The 21,144-nt window shown below is 37.0% G+C and overlaps 1 protein-coding gene across 13 annotated transcripts in view; it reads left to right on the plus strand.

Moving 5' to 3' along the window:
- Positions 1 to 21,144, plus strand: part of Fryl (FRY like transcription coactivator) — a 230,725-nt gene that overhangs the window by 126,680 nt on the left and 82,901 nt on the right. For 9 of the 13 annotated variants that reach the window (XM_070012498.1, XM_070012504.1, XM_070012503.1 and 6 more), the window contains 11 exons: positions 34 to 202; positions 481 to 573; positions 2,358 to 2,456; positions 4,566 to 4,667; positions 7,258 to 7,302; positions 8,669 to 8,772; positions 9,048 to 9,156; positions 10,709 to 10,795; positions 13,974 to 14,145; positions 14,525 to 14,657; positions 17,986 to 18,093. In XM_070012498.1, coding sequence (XP_069868599.1) covers positions 34 to 202; positions 481 to 573; positions 2,358 to 2,456; positions 4,566 to 4,667; positions 7,258 to 7,302; positions 8,669 to 8,772; positions 9,048 to 9,156; positions 10,709 to 10,795; positions 13,974 to 14,145; positions 14,525 to 14,657; positions 17,986 to 18,093 — 1,221 coding nt within the window. The remainder of the gene's footprint in view (positions 1 to 33; positions 203 to 480; positions 574 to 2,357; positions 2,457 to 4,565; positions 4,668 to 7,257; positions 7,303 to 8,668; positions 8,773 to 9,047; positions 9,157 to 10,708; positions 10,796 to 13,973; positions 14,146 to 14,524; positions 14,658 to 17,985; positions 18,094 to 21,144) is intronic. The other 4 variants (XM_070012506.1, XM_070012507.1, XM_070012508.1 and 1 more) reach the window with 1 other exon arrangement.

Below are 21,144 nucleotides of genomic sequence, written 5' to 3' on the forward strand. Positions count from 1 at the left end.
TCACATAGAATTCTGTCTCCCTGTATAATAAAGGTTTCAGGCTGTAAGGAAGAAGTTTGTGACAGAATTGAAGGAACTACGACAGAAGGAACAAAGTCCACATGTGGTCCAAAGTGTAATCAGCTTAATAATGGGAATGAAATTTTTCCGTGTGAAAATGTATCCTGTAGAAGATTTTGAAGCATCATTTCAGTTTATGCAGGTGATACACTTTTAAGGGGTAGAAATTAGAATTAGCCTAACAAAGGGGGGTTGTATTTTTTTATGACTATTCGTAAGAGCTAAAAGATAGATAATTAATTGCATCATGAATTTCTGATTTTAGTTTTTAAGTTCTCACAAACTGAGAATTTTTTTGACTGTGGATGCTTTGACTTTAACTTATTTTTGTAAAATAAAAGAATATTGACAAAATTATTGTAATATTACAAAATCTGTTCCCTTTCCTTACTAATCTAATCATACCATTTTCCCTTTAAGGAATGTGCTCAGTATTTCTTAGAAGTAAAAGATAAAGATATAAAACATGCACTTGCTGGTTTATTTGTGGAGATTCTTATCCCTGTAGCTGCTGTAAGTATATTTAATTTGTATACCATTCCTGTGTTGTAAAAGCCTTAGGACCTTATGCTTCCATTTCTTCCCCTAAAGTACTTGCTAAGGCACTATGTCAAGGCCAGTATGGAGTTCACCTCAATGCTTTCCAGTTTTTCAGGGGTCACTTGTTTTGTTGGCTGATGGACAGTGTTTTTTGCCTTATCATTTTATTTTTTGGTTTTTTTTTTTGTTGGGGCTTAAGCTCTGGGCCTAGGCGCCTGTCCCTCAGCTCTTCAGCTCAAGGCTAATGCTCCTATCACTTGAGCCACAGTGCCACTTCTGGTTTTCTGGTAGTTTGTTGGAGATAAGAGTCTCACAGACTTTCCTGCATGGGCTCGCTTTGAACTGGGATCCTCAGATCTGGGCCTCCTAAGTAGCTAGGCTTACAGGCTTGAGCCATGGTGCCCGGCTTATTTTGTTTTCTTGATAAAGATAGTAGAATAAATAGAACCTCCTTTACCTTGGCTAGAAATGGAAGTTAATTTTATTCTTCTCTCTAGAATTTATGCTGCTTAAAATTTCAAAAACTACTGTTTATTTTCATACTGAGAAGTGGAACTCTTTTGGCTTTCATTTTGAAAGTCCAATTGGCTGCCTTGTGACTGTTCACAGAAGTTAGTTTGTAGTAATCATGCTGTGAACAGGCAGGATGTTAATTTCTTAACTTTTCCCATAGTTCTGTATCAGAAAACTTAACTGGCCTGGGAGTGTGGCTTAATGGCTTTTTAAACTGTATTGAGTAGTTTCTTGAGTAAGAGTTTTCTACGTAGACTGGCTTTAAACTATGATTCTCTGGATCAAAGTCTCCTAAGTTGTTAGGATTGTTGGCATGTACAACTAGTACTCAGCTCAAATTTTTCCTGTTTGTTTTTTTTTTTAATCAGTCATGCTGGATTAGAGGCTCTCTAATCCTATCTTAACTAATGACATCTATAATGACCTTTTTTCCAGTTTAATTCATTTGATTTTTGTGAAAACATAATTCAGCCCTTGACCCCAGGCCTGTACATAGGCAGCCCTTTGACAGGAACACTTCCTCTCTAATGACCTCCCTTCCTCTTTCCCTGGCTGATCTCTCTCTCTTCTATCATGATGTATATCAAATGCTTTTTATGTGGTGGGGCCTTGTCCGTGCACAAGAAATACAGCAAGGGACAAGATAGGAAAGACATTCTGCTCTTGTAGAGCTTACTTCTGGTGTGAAGAGCTGGAATCAAACACAGGCTGTAAAATATGTAAAATGTCAGATCATGGCAAAGACTTGTTACATTCTTGGGAAGGATGTTTCAGACAGAAGGAAAAAGTGAGGGCATCTTGCGGCTATTCTGGGGAGGATAAGCAAGCCATGTGGCTGATTGCTAGTACCCAGAGGTCCAGCCATGGGACGTGTAGTCAGAGATTTTACATAGGAGGCTGACACAGCTGCAGATGTAGTAAGATTTGCTGACTTCGGCTTAGATGTCATATCCTGGTGGAGTTTGTCCAAAGGGCCCCTTTCTGGAGGCTCTCTGAGCCCAGACAGCTTGCTGTCACCATACCTGTTAGACTGGGCTTTCTGCCTGTTTGTCTTTTTCTACTTGTTCTTCTATTGGAAAGATAGGGTTTATCCTATTTACTTAACACTTGGTACATAAGATTTAACTCTAATCTCAGTGAATTATTAACTAATTTTAGTCCATATAGAAAGTTCTTGTAGTCCTTGTAGAATTTAATGTGTATGACCATTTTCTCCTTTTTTGTTTGCATTACCTTGTTTTTAGGCTGTTAAAAATGAAGTGAATGTTCCTTGTTTGAAGAATTTCGTAGAGATGCTTTACCAGACTACTTTCGAATTGAGCTCCAGGAAGAAGCATTCATTGGTATTGAGAAGTATTTCAAACTTTCACATGAATAATTTGACACTTTAGTAGTTGATTTATGAATTCAGTAGATGTTTAAAAGAATGGCAAAGTCTTTAATGGTAAAAAAAAAAAAATCCCCCAAGTGTAATGCAAGGACAAATTTAACGTATGTGTTTCTTTCGCTCTATTTTAGACTTTTTGTTAATTTTCTTCACTCTACATTTGATGATTATCGCACATTTTCTTGTAGGTACTTAGTAACTTGACAGGCACTTTAAGCTTTATAATATGGGAAAGATTGAATGTAGTCTTTTATTAAATCACAAATTCCTTCATTTTAATATATTATATAACAAAGTGTCACAATATTCTGTAATCATGTATCTTCTGTTTAGAAGTTGAAAGATTTTGTTTTTTGATGATTTGTGCTTACTAGGCAGGTTATCTACCTATTTCATTAATACTTCTAGCCCTTTTAGATGTGTGTATATGTGTGTGTACAAATATATATATGCATATGTGTGCATGCATATGTGCCAATGCATGCCAATCCTGGGGCTTGAACTCCAGGCTTTTTGCTCTCATTGGGCTTTACACTCACATCTGGCACTGCACCACCTGAGCCACACCTCTACTTTGAACTCTTTGCTGGCTAATTACAGATAAGAGTTTCTGAGACTTGTCTGCCCAGGTTGGCTTCAAGCCAAAATTCTCAGATCTCAGCTTCTTGAGAACCAAGGATTACAGTTGTGAGCTACCTGTGCCTAGCTTGCTTTTAAGATATTTTTCAGTCTCACATTTATGCCCAGGCTAGTGTAGACTGCAGTCATCATATTTGTGCTTTCCATGTAGCCTGGGATGACAGGCATATACCACCACACTCAGGTTTTATTGGTTGAGATTAAGTTTCACAAATTTTTTGCTAGTGCTGACCTTGAACCTTGATCCACCTGTTGTGAGCCTCTCAAATAGAACTATAGAAGTAAAACATAATGTCGTGTTTGAAGGCATTTTCTTTGCTTAGCTGTTTACTGTACTCTTTCTCTCTTTCTTTCTTTTTTTCTCTCTTTCTCTCTTTCTTTCTTTCTCTCTTTCTTTCTCTCTTTCTCTCTTTCTTTCTTTCTCTCTTTCTCTCTTTCTTTCTTTCTTTCTCTCTTTCTCTCTTTCTCTTTCTCTTTCTCTTTCTTTCTCTCTCTTTCTCTCTCTTTCTCTCTTTCTTTCTTTCTCTTTCTTTCTCTCTTTCTTTCTCTCTCTTTCTTTCTTTCTTTCTTTCTTTCTTTCTCTCTCTCTCTCTCTCTTTCTTCTTTCTTTCTTTCTTTCTTTCTTTCTTTCTTTCTTTCTTTCTTTCTTTCGTTCTTTCGTTCTTTCGTTCTTTCGTTCTTTCTTTCTTTCGTTGTGGGGCCTGAACTCTGAGCCTGGATGCTGTCTCTGAGCTCTTCAGCTCAAGGCTAGTGCTCTACCACTTAAGCCACAGTGCTACTTCTGACTTTTTCATTTATGTGGTGCTGAGGAATCGAATCCAGAGCCTCATATATGAGAGGCAGGCACTTTACCACTGAGCCACTTTCCCAGCCCTGCACTTTATCTTTCTATAGCTGGTAGAAAGTTTGGGAAATTGGCAAATGTTCCACTACTTAAACTAGAGATGAAACAACAATAATAATAAAAATACTAATCCCGTCCAGGCATTATGTCAAATACTTTAAGAATGCCTTCTTTTACATTAAGCCTCATGACCCCAGAAGATGTTTGTGGTTGTTGTCATCCACTTTATGTGTTGCAAAATAAAACCTGGAGTCCCTGAAGTTCCATCCATGGTCACTATAAGCTGGAATTTGAGTGTCAGTCTGTCCTCAGAGCCTATGTTCTGTGTTAAAAACCATTGTATTGGATGAGGGACAGCATGTTCCAGGGAGAACATAGTCTAACTCAGATAATTGTTCAAGGAATTCTTCTTAGAGAAAATGTACCCTTTACCATTCTCTGTTAGATAGTCCTGTGGAGGTATATTTACTAAAAATGGGAAAACTGCCTTAAAAGATTTAGTTCCCTTGTTTTCAGAGACAAAACAAGTCCAGTGCTTTTCCATGAAGAATGTTAATTCTCTCTTTTCCCTGTCTCCTCCAGGCTTTGTATCCACTAATTACCTGCCTTTTATGTGTCAGTCAGAAGCAGTTTTTTTTAAATAACTGGCATATTTTCCTACAGAACTGTTTGTCACATTTAAAGGTAAGACATAATTACATTTCTGACTCATAAATATCAACTGTGATATATTCATTTATGTTTATATGTTCCTGTTGCTACACTTGAATACTGTTTTCTTCATTCCTTTTTTATGAACTTTATTTCTTCTATAGGGAATCACATATGGAAGTGAATAAATATTGAATGAAAATCTCACAAAACTCTTCATAAACTTGTCTTTTGTCTTGAGAAAATTCAGTAATGTTGGCTCAACTCTGTATAATCCACCTAGAGCTTTGATAATGTCACTAACTTTACATGCACTGTAAGGCTGTGTAATTATATGTGATGTTAGCCCAGCTAGACAGATGTGAAGTCTCCTGAGACAATAGAACTTGTGTGAACAGACACTTGTCACTAACACTATTTGGCACATCCATGTTCATTTTTCTATTGACTACAAAACTGTGAGAGAGATTGTGTTCTTCCCAGCATGCTCTGCTAGCAGAGTCCACTTTTCTTCTCTGGATAGGAGCACAATTAATGTCTGACAAAGAAAGTGGGAGTAGTTCTCATCTGCATGTCGTGTGAATACTGCATTGAATATCTGAATGATAAAGGAGTCTATTTAAATATTTGCTTATAAGCTGTAAAAACGGTCCAGATATGACATTGTCTTTCCTGTTACTCTTCAAAGGTAGATTAGAAACTGACTATCTCATTTTGACCATGAAATGGAAACACTGATAGTTTAATTTGACTCACTCGGCCACTCTGCTCATTGTGGCACTGTGAGCTTTAGGACTGCTGTTTCCCTTGTACTTTGGAAATGTTCCACTGGATGTAATCTTGTGTATCTTTTTGATGGTATTATGCATTCTTTTCAATTTTTTTTCACAGATATATGTTTTTGAAAAATCATTTTTCTATTTCCTCCTATATATAAAATATTAATATTCATATTTGGATAAGGGTTGATATATCCTCTATGCTTTATTTATGAAAATTCCTAGGACCAAATTAAACTAATCTCTTTTTGACTTAAAACCAGGAAAGAAATGTGATTAATTGCATTATACTTGTTTCTGTCCTTATTTTGAAAATTATACAATGGTATTAAAAGAGAATGGATCACTTTCTGAGTAGTATGATTTTCATACTTTGAATAAAATATTTTAAAAACGTGCCTTTAAGTGTTTCTGGAAGAGTGCTTTGTTTCATGATAATTCATACTTTTCTGTTGCTTGTTGGAATTTTTTTTTTATATATGTTTCCCACCTAACATACTTGCAATCCTTTCGCAGTACCTTAACTTTTTTTGTCTTAAGGCTTTCATTTAAAATGCACTTGTTTTGTTTTTTCCCTTACCTCCTTTTTAATATTTCTGGCATATTGTCCATTTTCATTAATGGTTTCATCAATCTGCCAGATTAAAGGAGATAAGAGCCACTTAGCATGAATATTTGGAATAATTGTCTTGGCCATTAACCCTTAACTTACATTAAGGCTCTATTCAGCAGAAATTCTATGACTTGGCTCCTGTTTCTTAAGTTTTAGATAATGTGGCTACCTCATTTAGTTGAGGTAAGGAGTTGTGAGCATTGAAGGAAGAAATTGTGCTAGTCACCAGTATGACAGTTATAATTTCTTTTCTGTATTGGAAAAGTTGATCCAAGATCAGGACCATAGTCAATTACATTATTCCAGTAAATGTCTTGATTTTTATTTTAAATGTAAAATTGATTTTCATTATTAGACCCACTCTTCCCTCAGACTGATTTTTACTAATACTACTGGATGCTAGACTCATTGTCTATTTAATTTTCGTTGTGATTAAGGCTGAAAGAAGAAAAATCATGTTTAGGAAGCCAGCAAATTACAGAAGAAGCTGTGCATCCAGATTCACCCAGTTTTATAACTCTTGTTCTTTCTGCCTACTCTGTTATTTATCTTTGATACACAATAAGGAATGTTGCTACATTGAATATTTTAAGAAAATAGGTTGGCTGTCATTCTGGGATATTAAAGAGGCATTGTTATTTAGAGTCAGTAAAATAAACATGATGGATTTTGTAGACACTTTAAGATAATATACAGTTTATTTAAAAAAAAGTTTTTAGTTTAGTAGCCAAAAAAAAAAATGGCCCATAAATAACATGTGTCTCCTTATTTCTACTGTAGAGTTAGATTTTTAATTTTTCTATGAAACAGAATTTGGTATTTTCTCATTTCCATATCTTTATGTCAATTGAAGTACTTATGTGAAATGTTTTTACCATTTCTGAAGAATTATTGAGACAGAATGAGTAGATGTCTTATAAAAATAGTTTGGACATTATTTTCCTATGGTCTGTTTAAAAAACTAGTTATTTGAACTCAAATGCAGCTTTAGGAACAAAAATTTAGTCAGTTAACGTTTAGGTTTTCTTAGTTTGAGTGTTGTAGGTGTATCTGTTAGGATATGGGATTTTTTTTTTTTTCTTAGTGCTTCTGGCCACTGTTTTGGAAATTAAAACATTTCTTCTAAATAGAGACCTTGGTGAGGAGCTGTCTTGTTTTGTGCTTATTTTCACCTAACATGCATGTGCTGCATCTCATGTTTATGTTTGCTGTCTCACATTGCTTTATTTAGATGCCATCTAACAACAGTATCAGAAAACAAATAGAAACACTTCAGGTGAGTTGTGTTGATGCTACAAAGTAAAATATTGCTTTATTTCTTTTATGTGTGGCAGTTTTTTTCCTTTGCCATTGTTGTATTGCATGTCATTTACACCTGCTTCAGCTATTGTCAAAGAAGAGTAGCTCACAGCAAGAGCATTCTTCCAAAAGTTAGCTATTAAATTGACCACTAGGAAATGTCCTTAAAAGATAGAAAAGATAGTGAATTCTCACTCTTTACCAAAATTTGCATTTTAAAATATTGTGTTTAATTGATATATAGCTGTTAGAAACAAAACATTTGCTAGTACAATTAAGGAGCCAATAAGTTTGATTTTTTTTCTTTCTTTCTTTCTTTTTTTTTGTGCTGTCCTGAGGCTTGAACTCTGTTCAAGGCTAGCATTCTACCACTTGAGCTACAGCTCCACTTCTGGTTAATTGGAGATAAGAGTCTCACAGCTCTTCTTCCCTGAGCTGACTTTGAACTTCCAGCCTTAGATCTCAGCCTCCTGAGTAAACAAAGATTACCGGCTTGGGTCTCAGGCATCTGGTGATTTTGAATATAATTTTGATGAGTGCACTTTTCAAAGCTTTTATTCTGTTGGCCTGTTTTTTTTTGTTTTTTGTTTGTTTGTTTGTTTTTGTTTTTTGAGACTGGGTCTCACTATGGAGCCCAGGCTGGCCTTGAACTTGGGATCCTCAGTTTTCATGCCTCTGTTTTCAAGTGCTGGGATTTTGAGTATGCACCACTATACATGGTTTTAACTATTTTGTAAATAATGAAAGGAAATAAACACATTAAAATCGTTACTGTAAATGAGTCACCATAAAGATGTTTCCTTTTTCTTCTGTCATGATGTTAATATTGTGATATAAGCAGTTTGTCAGTAATTTATATGTGTGTCATTTTGGCAGTTCTTTGAAATATTAATAGAAACTTAATATTTTAGTGTTTTATTTTGAGAGTATTAGGAGTTGTATTATTTCTCGTTCCTTTGAGCCATGGATACTTACCACTTACTAAATATTTACTTGATATATGAACCTTTTTTTACATAAATACAAACAAAAGTGGAGAGGGGCTGGGAAGGTGGCTCAGGGGAAGAGCGCTTGCCTTGCATGTATGAGGCCCTGGGTTTGATTCCTCAGTACCACATAAGCAGAAAAGCCGGAAGTGGTGCTGTGGCTCAAATGGTAGAGCACCAGCCTTGAGCTGAAGAGCTCAGGGACAGCACCCAGGCCCAGAGTTCAGGATCCATGCCCCAGCCAAAAAAAAAAAAAAATGTAGGGATCTTGAGTTGTTAACATAGAAACTATTTGATTTTACAGGACTGCTAGTATTTTCATAAGTTTACTTTTACTCTCCTTTTGTTTTTAAACAGAATAAAGATCCTAAAATGTCTCGAGTTGCACTGGAATCTTTGTATAGATTGTTGTGGGTTTATGTTATTAGAATAAAATGTGAAAGCAACACTGTAACTCAAAGGTGAGTGCCTTTGTTTTAAATTTCTTTTGGAACAAAATCTTGGGTTGCAGCTGTTGCTTAGTGGGTAAAGCACTGAAACAGGTGGAGGGCCCTGAGTTCAGTCCGTATCTTCAAAATAAAGTAGCTAATAAAATCATGTTAGAAATCACATTAATGGAATTATAGTTGCATATCTTGAGAAGGAATATAAATTTGCCCTGATATGAATAAGAATTCTTTGCTAATGTGCTGTTGAGGTTGTCATTTCATTGTGACTAAATCTTTCCATCCTGCAGTCGCCTAATGAGTATCGTGTCAGCACTTTTCCCAAAAGGCTCTAGAAGTGTGGTGCCTCGTGACACACCTCTTAATATATTTGTGAAGATTATTCAGTTCATTGCTCAGGTGAGTGCTCTACCCCATTATCACTTAATAAATCCTATAGTAATTGGGAGTTTAAAATTTTTTCTTAGAGATCTATACATATGGTAATAAAACGCTAGTTAATAATATTGAATTGTTAAAAGTAACGTTCTTTTAAAAACTAAAACAAACACAGAGTGGTAATGATTTTTCTATCACAAAATGAGTTTGTAATCAGCCTGCATACTTGGAAAGGAGACAAATGGGTAGAAGCACTTTTAATTGAGGAAGAGTGAACATTGTGTCTAAAAATTCTGTTAGTCCACTTGCTAATTATCTCCAAATTTCTTGAAAGATTTTTTAGAAAATTGTCTTCATAATCTGCATTAATGCAGGTGCTTAGGTACAGATAGTAGACGCTCTTGTTGAACCCCATGGGACCTTTTAGGGAAGGAGTGAGAGCTTACTGAATTGTTAATAGAGCTGAAAAAACAAATTCTAACCTCATAGTCAGGAGAGATCTTCAAAATTGGGCTGTCAAAGAAGTGGCTGCCTCCTTCGTTCTTTCTCCTCCTTCTTCCTTCTTCTCCTCTTTCCTCCTTCTCCATCTCTTTCCTCCTCCCCCTTCCTCTTTCCTCCTCTTCCCTTCCTTCTCCTCCTCTTCTACTTCGTCACCACTGCCCCATTTCCCAAAGAGTCACATGAGTATACCACGCCAAATCCTACTGTCACAAAGAACCTTGAGAACTGCAATTTTAGCATTCTAGCTTCTTTGGTGAAGGAAGGTTCATTAGAATGGGATTACATGGGTTTTAAGTGAGAAAGTCCAAGGTTTTAGTCGCATCCTCTTTTGGGACATAAGTCCTATTCCAATAGATCATCTATTCCTTTAGTTAAAAAAAAATGGATTCTAGGATATTCATTGTATTTACTTTGAACTGAAATGATACAGATGATTCATAATGAAATTTTTTAACAGTGAAGAAATAGGAAATATTTGAATATTTCTATTTCAGCACAGAAGAAAGGCTCCTTAGATTAGTATAATGCATCAAAAAAGATTAATAAAAGCAAACTGATTAGGTTTAGAAAATTAACCCTTCTGTATATCACCTTAACAATAAAATTGAATTTTAAAAAAGAGAAAATTGTGCCTTTAGGTTATATCAGTTGCTAATTTTTCTTTGTAGAATTGTACTGTTTCCCTTTGGTTAATCACTTCATTTCAGTGACTCATTTCAGATGTTAGTCTTCTTAGTTATCTCTTCCTTGGAGATCTCTTTCCTTGAGTCCTGTTCTTTATGGCACTCACCATTCTCTACACCTGTGTCTGGCTGACATCGTTCTTGGAATATTTTTCCTTATGTTTTAAAAATGATTTTGGTGAATGAATGTTAAAACTAAAAGCTTAGATATTGAATAGATAATTTTATAGTAAGTATGTTTTTAGACTTAATTCTACATTTTTTTTCTTTCCACTAGCTAGACTTGTGGACATATTAAGGACAGAAACTTGCGTTGTTGTATAATTCTTAAATGTCCTTAGTATATACTAGCAAAGCACAAGGTCTTACTAAATTTTTTTCCCCTCTAGGAACGTTTGGATTTTGCAATGAAAGAAATAATATTTGATCTTCTAAGTGTTGGAAAATCTACTAAAACTTTCACCATTAATCCAGAGGTAAAGACACACACACACACACACACACACACACACACACACACACACACACACACACACACACACACACACACACACACACACACACACACACACACACACACACACACACACACACACACACACACACACACACACACACACACACACACACACACACACACACACCTTTGAGCCTCATATCTGTAGTCAGAGTTTTTATGCTTAAATGTGATTCTTAACTACAGAAATGGTGCAGGACAGATTTAGCTTTGTAGGTACTGGCTGAATGCTGTTACAGTGGTGTTTTCCAGGCCATCCAGCTCAGCTGGCTTTTACAAGTTATGACATGACATCAAGTTTCTTCTGCTTGGAATGATTCATATTTGTGGTACATGTTAATAATAGCATTCCTTCAGTGTTTTCTGGTGTTCTCCTGTAGTGAATTCCAAAAATCCTTTCACTCAGGTGGAGCTTACAGTGAAAAAAAGATACTTAATGCTATACTTCTGCCTTTTCACTCTTTTTTTTTGGGGGGGGGGGGGATCCAGTCGTGGGGCCTGAACTCTGGGCCTGGGCGCTGTCCCTCAGCTCTTCAGCTTAAGTCTAGCGCTCTACCACTTGAGCCACAGCGCTACTTCCGGCTTTTTTCTTTTTGCTTCTGTGGTGCTGAGGAATCGAACCTAGGGCCTCAGGCATGCAAGGCAAGCACTCTACCGCTGAGCTACCTTCCCAGCCCCTGCCTTTTCACTCTTGAGACATTACATTTTCACATTGTTTGAAATACTCTATAATCACCTAGCACGAATCTAATAACAATTGAGATTATAAAAAGACTAAGAAGATGTTGCTTTTGTTCTTGTTTTAAATTACTGTGCTGGGAATCCTAAGATACATTTGTTTGTGGCTGACAAGTTTGTTAGGAAGTTTTGAAGCTTTTTGTATGTAAGATTTATAAGATAAACTAATAATAATTCCAGATTTTCAAAGTGAGTAGAAATTGGGCGCTAGTGGCTCATTCCTGTAATCCTAGCTACTCAGGAGGCTGACATCTGAGAATCATGGTTCAAAGCCAGCCCCAGCAGGAAAGACCGTGAGACTCTTATTTTCAATAAACCACTAGAACCGGAAGTGGCACTGTGGCTCACGTGGTAGGGGGCTAGCCTTGAGCCAAAGAGCTGAGGGACAGCACCCAGGCCCAGAGTTCAAGTCCCATGACTGACCAAAAAACAAAAACAAAGTGAGTAGACACCAGTATTTTCATAGGTAATATGCTTAACATAGTTTCCAACCAGAAAAATATATTTTCAGATTTCCAGATTTAAAAATATTTTCTTTTTTTTATTATTGTGAAAATACCGTAAGAGGGGTTACAATTACATGGGCAAGATAACGAGTACATTTCTTATCAAGCATTGTTGCCTCCTCCTTTGTTTCCTCTTCCCATCCTCCCCCTGCCCCCCCTACCCTATCCTCCTCCCCCCTTAAAAATATTTTCTTATTTAAATTTGTGAAAGTAATTTGTTTTCCTACTGAGGTTTTCATACTAGAAGTGGTATAGTTTTATGCTTATGAAAGCCAACTGTGTTAAAACTAGATAAAATTATTCATTAACCCGTTTAGTCTAATGTATACAAATTTCAGTACACTAAGAAAATGAATAAGTGAGTTTATGTCAGCCAAGTCCAGCACATCCTAAGTATATTCTGTGATTTTGTGACACAGGACCCTATAATAGGTATACTATTGGAAGTCATCACTGTGTGTCACTTCAAAGATGAGTAGGACCTAATTATAAGACCTATAGTCATGGGCTGAGACGGTAGCTCAGTGGTAGAGCGCTTGCCTTGCATGCATGAGGCCCTGGGTTTGATTCCTCAGCACCACATAAGCAAAAAGAAAAAAGCCGGAAGTGGTGCTGTGGCTCAAGTGGTAGAGCACTAGCCTTGAGCTGAAGAGCTAAGGGACAGCGCCTAGGCCCAGAGTTCAGGCCCCATAACCGGACCCTCCCCCCTCCCAAAAAATAAAAGGACCTAAAGTCTTAATCTTATTTAGATGAAAAAAATAGAGTTCTCTTCTCCTCCTGTGTTCTGTTGTATTGCCTTGCCCACTCAATGGGCTGTCCATGCCCTATTAAAAGATTATTCTTAGAGATTATAGTTTGAGATAGGACATTAGTGATGCAGACCTAAGACAGACCATGTACAGAAAATAAACACAGACAAGCAGTCGAGTTTGGGGAAAAGATCATACTTTTGGTTTGACCCTGTTTAACCTGAGCCATCTTTTGACATCCAAGTGGAGTTGTCAGATTAGTCTGAGTCTGAGTTGAGAGGACGAGGAGAGGTATAAAAATTCTTGCTACTTTGGAAAGAAAGTATAAACAATACCATGTAAACTAGGCTGAAGAAGCGCCTGAAAAGAAGTAGAGAGGACATGGCCAGCAGTGGCACAGAAAGCACTTAGGGAAAGGTATCAGGAGAGAAGGGATATTTGATGCCCAGGCCTCTGTCAAATGGGATGCAATGTGAAGAATGAAGAATGGAAGTGTTCCTTCCATTGCAATGGTTGGACATCATTACAAGATAAAGGATATGTTCAGTGGAAAGGAGAAGGTTGAGGACTGAAAGCAAAGAACAGATCGTGGATGGTATATTTAAGAAAAAAGTTTCTTTTTCTGTGAAGTAGGAGAAAAGTTACCTAGTTAGAAAAGAGAGGGGTATGCCAGAGGAATCAAACTGAGTTGAAGAAGGATGGAGAGTTTGAAATAAATCTTAAGAGATTATAAGGCACAGTTGACTGTAGAAATAAAAATTTGAGAATTTGGGCTGGGAGGTGGCTCAGTGGTAGAGCACTTGCCTTGCATGCTCGAGGCCCTGGGTTCGATTCCTCAGCACCACATAAGAAAAAAGCCGGAAGTGGTGCTGTGGCTCAAGTGGTAGAGTGCTAGCCTTGAGCTGAAGAGCTGAGGTACAGCGCCCAGGCCCAGAGTTCAGGCCCCACGACTGGACCCAAAAAAAAAAAAAAAAAAAATTTGAGAATTTGATACCAGAGCAAATCCTTTAAGACATGGTGGCATGGTTTACCTTATGACCTTCTCCCTTCCATTTCCCCACAATTATTTGATGAGATGTTTTAAATGTAAGGAAAGCTGGTGCACCACACTGATTTCTTCCTTTTGGAACTATTTTCTCTGAAGAGAATGAACATAGGCCTCAGAGTCTTCCTCGTAATAGCAGACAGTTTGCAGCAGAAAGATGGTGAGCCACCCATGCCAACAACAGGAGTGATTCTTCCCTCAGGAAATACTCTTCGGGTAAAGAAAATTTTTCTCAATAAAACCTTGACAGATGAAGAGGCAAAAGTCATAGGTTAGTGTTACCTGAAATAAATTACTTTGTACTGTTGTTCAATATTCTCTAATATTAAAAAGTATGAATAAACCTAAAATGTATATATTTTTCCAAGTATGTTCATCTCACAGTATACCATCATACCATGTAAATGCATTTTGATAATCTACATAATCTTCATGTCAAAAGTCTTCTCAAATCTATTTTTTCACAGGATACTTTGAGAAATTTGTAATTCCTTCAAATCAATTTGAGTTCTCTCCATAATAACCGTTTCTCCACTTATTCTGAGGCTGATAATCACAAAAGGCATATATGTAACTAGAAATTCCTTCTTTTTATGTATTCTTTATTTAATTTCTGACATTTTATAATTATGAGGATTTTTTCTCCCTAGGAATGTCAGTTTACTATCCTCAAGTAAGAAAAGCACTAGATAGCATTCTCCGACATTTGGACAAAGAAGTTGGGAGACCAATGTGTATGACTAGTGTGCAGATGTCTAATAAAGAGCCTGAAGATATGATTACGTACGTAGTAAATGATTTATCTTTATTGGTCTTTCAGCTTTCCTAAGAGTACAGATAGTTGGTTCTTGCTTACCATATATTTCCTTATATTCTCACATTGCTCTCTGCAATAATTATTTTTTTGGGGGGGTAGGGGTCCAGTTGTGGGCCTGAACTCTGGGCCTGGGCGCTGTCCCTCAGCTCTTCAGCTCAAGGCTAGCGCTCTACCAATTGAGCCACAGTGCCACTTCCAGCTTTTTTTCTTTTTGCTTATGTGGTGCTGTGGAATTGAACCCAGGGCCTCAAGCATGCAAGGCAAGCGCTCTACCACTGAGCCACCTTCCCAGCCCTTCTGCAATAATTTTAAAGATAGTGTATCCCACATGCTCAGTTTCGTTCTTCAACATAATCATCAAACTAGTGTAGATAATAAAACTCACCTTGAATCCAGCCTAGTTCATTTGACTGACAAGGCCTTATACTTACTCCATGAATGATGGGTAAGTCCTCGCGGGTGGGCTAGAACAGCTTTTTTTTTTTTTTTTTTTTCCAGTCATGGGGCTTGAACTCTGGGGTTGGGCGCTGTCCCTCAGCTCTTCAGCTCAAGGCTAGCACTCTACCGCTTGAGCCACAGTACCACCTCCGGTTTTCTAGTGCTTTATGGAGATAAGAGTCTTATGGACTTTCCTGCCTGGACTGGCTTTGAACCTTGATTCTCAGATCTCAGCCTCCTGAGTAGCTAGGATTACAGGCGTGAGTTTTTAAGTCAAAGAAATTATCTTATTTCCAGAGTCCTGCTAACCAAGAAATAGAAATCCTGAAAATATAGACCAGTTATTTTTGTGTCCTGGAACCAGACTGTACAGAAGGGTATAAATGGTTTTTTGTTTGTTTTGAAGAAACAGTACCTCATTCCATCTTACCCATAAGCTTGAAATTGTCTTCTAGCATCTTTTTTCTTTATGGTTAGAAACTTCCTTCTCAGGAAGATGCATTTTATGGCAATAAGTTCTTCTACATGGAACAGTCTACCTACATATTGTAGAAAATATCAAATATTTGAATTATGTATCTTAGAATACTAAGTTGGTGATTTGATTTCTCAAGTTATCGAATTTGTTGTTACTATAAACTAATGTATTGTAATGACTCTTTGAATGTCTTTAATGTGTTTTGGTTTTTTGTTTCGTTTTGTCGGTTGTGGAGTTTGAACTCTGGACCTTTGTGTTGTGCCTGAGCTCTTTAGCTCAAGGCAAATACTCTACCACTTGAGCCACAGTGCCACTTCCGGTTTTCTGGTGATTTATTGGAAATAAGAGTCTCATGGACTTTCCTGCCTGGGCTGACTTTGAACGGCTCTCCTCAGATCTCAGGCTCCTGAGTAGCTTAGGATTACAGGCATGAGCCACTGGTGCCTGGCGGGGTGTGTGTGTGTGTGTGTGTGTGTGTGTGTGTGTGTGTGTGTGTGTGTGTGTGTGTGTGTGTGTGTGTGTGTGTGTGTGTGTGTGTGTGTGTGTGTGTGTGTGTGTGTGTGTGTGTGTGTGTGTGTGTGTGTGTGTGTGTGTGTGTACATACTTTCTGTGGGACATCTTTCTTTCATTAGTGATACTTGGCGGTGTGTGTGTGTGTGTGTGTGTGTGTGTGTGTGTGTGTGTGTGTGTGTGTGTGTGTGTGTGTGTGTGTGTGTGTGTGTACATACTTTCTGTGGGACATCTTTCTTTCATTAGTGATACTTTCCTGACTCTGTGTGTGTTTAAATACTTCCTGTGGGACATCTTTCTTTCATTAGTGATACTTTCCTGACTGTTTTGTAGCATCTCAAATGACAGCACTGTCAATATTGCCTTACCAGTTCTTTCTCTGTAACTCCATTAACACTCAATTTAAATTTCACTTCTGTGCATTTTAGTTCAAGGTCTTTAAGACAGAAAGTGTTTCTTCAATGATCTAGAGAGACACACGATGAATGAGGATTTTCATTACTTGTACCTGCTAGGCAGAGCCTGCCTGGAGGCTGCCATAAAAAGGTCAGAGAATTTGAGAAGAGAGAGAATTTAATCCACTGCCAGTGTCTTTATTGGGTCCAGAGTGTTACTCAAACATGTTTCCTGCAGGGAGTTTTAATTGGTGTGTTTAAAGAAAGGAGTGACACATTCGAGAATGTCATGCTGAGCTGATGGATGCCATGGTCAGCTTATCTGCTTGGTGCATGTAGGCCAGGCTACTGGATAGGGAGGTAACAGGTACATAGATGGATCACACTGAGGAGCTGATAGGTGATGACTAGTAGAAACTATCAAGAGTGAAATGAGAAAGTTAATATGTATTTAATGGATACTGAGAACATAAAATTGTAAGCATTCACTACAGTGTTACCACTTTTCTGTTCTTTCCTGAACTTCCATCTTTGTGAACCAATCCTCACTTCTGATTAACAATTTGGAAATAAGCAGGTCATCATAGTGGTCCATTTTTCTATGTGTGTGAGCTGGACAGTTGATGTACCCTGTCCAGTCACCAACAGCCTTCAAAGACATGGTGTGATGGGTCACTGGTCATGGTGTACGTCTGTCACTTGAACAGTGCCTCATGGAATAATCAGCAAACATTAATGCCCCATTAGTGTGTATCATTATAGTTAATGTGTATCAGGTGCAGTTCAGCCATGTTGTTGGGGACTGGTATTATTTCACTGAACTACAGTAACTAAAATGTATGCAGTTGGAGGCCATGGAAAAAGAAGAGGACTATGTAATAATCTCTGTTTATAAATATTAATTATGTAAATATCTGAATGGCTAAATTATTATTTACTCAAAGTTTTCTTAATATGTGAAATAATTAAGTAGGTTTAAATAATAATGTTTAATAAAATTGCTGTACGTGTGGGGCTTTTTATCTTGTATTTTGTTTTTTGGCAGTACTAGAGTTTAAACCCAAAGCCTCATGCTTACTCTGCTTGGCTGATACACTGCATTGAGTCAGACATCTAGTTCAGTCTTGTGGTGGTTATTTTAGAGATGAATTTTCTCAGACTTTTATGCCTGGGCTAGCTTTGAACTGTGATCCTCCAAGGCTCAGCCTCCTGAGTAATCACAGGCATGAGCTGCTAGTACCTGGCCTGTGTTTTCTATTTAATGAATGCTTTTTTTTTTTGCTTCATATCTGCTTTAATTATTTGTTAAAGAATTGATAATTATCTACTAGAATTGTATGGCTTTCTATATACTCTTTCTTTTAGTAAATTGTATTTATGGGTGGGATCCCATCTTCATAATTATTTTTGCAAGTTTAATTCCATTTTCTAACATACATTATACTTAGTTTTGAATCTTTTTTATTTTTTCAGGGGTGAAAGAAAACCCAAAATTGATTTGTTTAGAACTTGTATTGCTGCAATTCCAAGATTGATTCCAGATGGTATGAGTAGAACTGACCTCATTGAATTGTTAGCAAGGTAACAGTTACTCTGTGCTGTTTTAAGGTCTTTACTGTCCCTTCAAATTTATGATATACTTCTGCTATTACTAACATTACAAAGGCCATAATAATTTAATTCTTATTTTCTTAGTTCCTATTTTGTTTTTTTTGTTATTTTTTTAACTTCTAACGCTCTTCCAGATCACCCCATAAATATCATTTTTAAACTTTCCATCTTCCTATCTGGTAGTATAGTAGTTACAGGATGTAAATAAGTCACTTCTTAACATGTGAGTCTCATCTGTGTGTGATTATATCTGTTTAGGAATTCATTATTTACTCCTATAATCTTTCCTATAGCATCCGGGGGATATTTTTATTTTTCATCCTTTGACTTTTATTTATCTTCTCTGTTCCAGGTATAACGTAGCCCTATTAAATAAATAATTAACCTGACACCCAAACTCCCAAAATGATTTGAGGTAGTATCCTGCTGAAAACTGCTATGTTGATTGCACTAAATATCCAAAATAGGTTTTCTGTTAATAAGTCCACATGTCTATTAATGTGGATTAACAGTCCTAGAGATGGTATTAGATGGTGAGCATTGACTGCATTCCTATAGGCATGTTGTCCCACTGCATAGATTTAGTACCTCGTCCACAATTTCACAGCCTCTGCCGCTAAGGGAAAAATAAGTACAGTGACTGGAATGCAGCAGCGAGACTCAACAGTTTGTAAGATGTTTACTGTTGCCAGACACTTAGCGTGTAGCCTGAAACTAAACCCACAATGAGTACATCGAATAAATTGCTCCAAGAACTCCTTCTACCCCTTCTTAAGTACATCCACCATTGCATACAACCACACATCAGCTCTCAGCTGTGTCAAGCAGAGATAGAATAATATTTGTCTTCTGTGAGTTTTATGAGGAGAGACTGAACCATTATATAACTTGCTTTTTTTCCTACTCCAACTCCTAATTTTTCCTGTGAATTAGAGTATAGAGTTACATGTCAGGTATGGTGGTATATACCTTTAATCCTAGTACTTAAGAAGCTAACGCAGAAAGATTGTGAGTTGAGGGCAGCCTATGGTACATAGGGAGAACCTGTTGGAATGAATGGCAGAGCTTATTAAATGAATGTTAGCATTAGACATGTGAATTCTGTAAACCTTTGGGAGAGCAATAAACAGCTACTGTTCAATTCTCTTCTGTTTTCTTCTACTCACCTAAACCCACATATTTGTGGAAGGTGAACTAACAAGGTAGACTTTGAATGGTCCCAGCGAGAATGGAAATGCTCTATGGCGGCTAGGTTTGGGGGACCGTGTTAAGGAACCAGTATCTGAACAGGGAATGACAGTTTGTGTGGCTGTTTTTTTTGTCTTTTCTTTATAATACTCACTTTATCTCCCTGGTCAGGAAGATCTTTTGTCCTCTATAACCTTTAGAATTTTGATGTTTAAATCTTTTTTTATTTACAAACACAGGAACAAAGCAAACCAAACAAAGATGCATTGTAAATTTGTACACTTGGCTGAAGTCTCTAAGGGAAGTTAAGTAATTTCCCTGCTTCTAATTGACCAGGCCTCATTGTTATCTCCTCTTTACAATTAACTAATCCATGTATCTCCTGAGTCACATAGATATGTTTAAGATACTTGGATATTCCTAGATTTAATGGATGTTCAAATCTTAAAAGGAATATTCTTACTCTCCTCTCTACAGCCTCTCCCTTGATGTCACTATCAGAGACATTGTGTGTACTAGAGATCCTTTCTCTGACTCTGTTTGCTTCTATGTCCCCTCAACTACATTCCACGGCCTCCTCTCTGTCATCATGGATCAGTCCATCTTCCCAGCTGCCCATGCATATAAACCCTCAACCTCTTGTCCTAGGGCTTGAACTCAGGGTCTGGGTGCCATCCCTCAGCTGTTTGTCAAGGCTAGTGCTCTACCACTTGAACCACAGCTTCACTTCCAGAATTTTGGTTGTTAATTGGAAATAGCTAACCTTTTCTGCACAGATTTCCCTGCCTAGGTTGGGTTCAAACTGCGATCCTCAGATCTCAACCTCCTGAGTAGGCATGAGCCACCAGTACCTGACATGTGGCATATCCCTTACCTTATTCATTCAAGCTACTTGTAACACTAATGCATTGGTCTTTATTGACAGTCATTTAAATCATCTTTAGACACCAAATCAGTAACTCTTATTCATATACTATTAAAGATTAGTGGTTGTATTACTACAGCACATTTAATGGCTTTCTTACTTAGCATTTTCTATATTATGTTAAAATTATGTAAGTTTTGTGTTCATGGTTTCATGTTATTTTAATGTCTTTCAGAAGTAATTTTATTTTGTATAAGTTACATATTATGATTTGTTTAGACTTAAATTGTCTTTAGGGCCTTATGTGTTGTAGACTCATTCTTTTTTTCTCTGCATACCTTATTTATGATGTTATTCATAAATTCAAGAATTGTGTCTGTTAAATTGATTCCATCTCAGTTTTTGGTATTTATTTCATCATCTAATGTTTAACATCAGGTGACTGGAAGAAATGATTAAATCATGTTCTTTCCAGTGATAGTGAAAGACTAAATAATGTGAGATAGGATGGAGATATTATATGATTGGACATCGTGCAGGGACAAGGAACCTTTTTCCTGCCAAGGGCCATTTGCATATTTATAACATCATTTGTGGACCATACAAATTTCTAGTACAGGCAGCTGGCCAAGAACAGCTGACAGGAAGCATACATTTCTGTCTTGTCATGTACCAAGTTATTTTTTGGGCCTTATTCAGACTGCAGGCCAGACGTTCCCCATCCCTGGATTATAGGATAGCAATATATAGTATTTTAAGGATTAAAGAATTTTTTAACTGGGATTCTGATGTCATATATTCTAAGCTTCTTAAGATCAGAATTACATTATTCGGACTTATACTAAAAGAAAAATAATATAAATCATTTCATATGCAAATTTAAATGAGTATAGGCCAGCGTAAGAATGAAAATAGCACAAAAAAGTGAACATTAGTTTCAGTCTTACAAACAAGGAAGAAGTATATGT

This window comes from Dipodomys merriami, unplaced genomic scaffold, assembly GCF_024711535.1.
Source record: "Dipodomys merriami isolate MVZ:Mamm:240054 unplaced genomic scaffold, mDipMer1.0.p SCAF_9, whole genome shotgun sequence".
Taxonomy (NCBI): Eukaryota; Metazoa; Chordata; class Mammalia; order Rodentia; family Heteromyidae; genus Dipodomys; species Dipodomys merriami.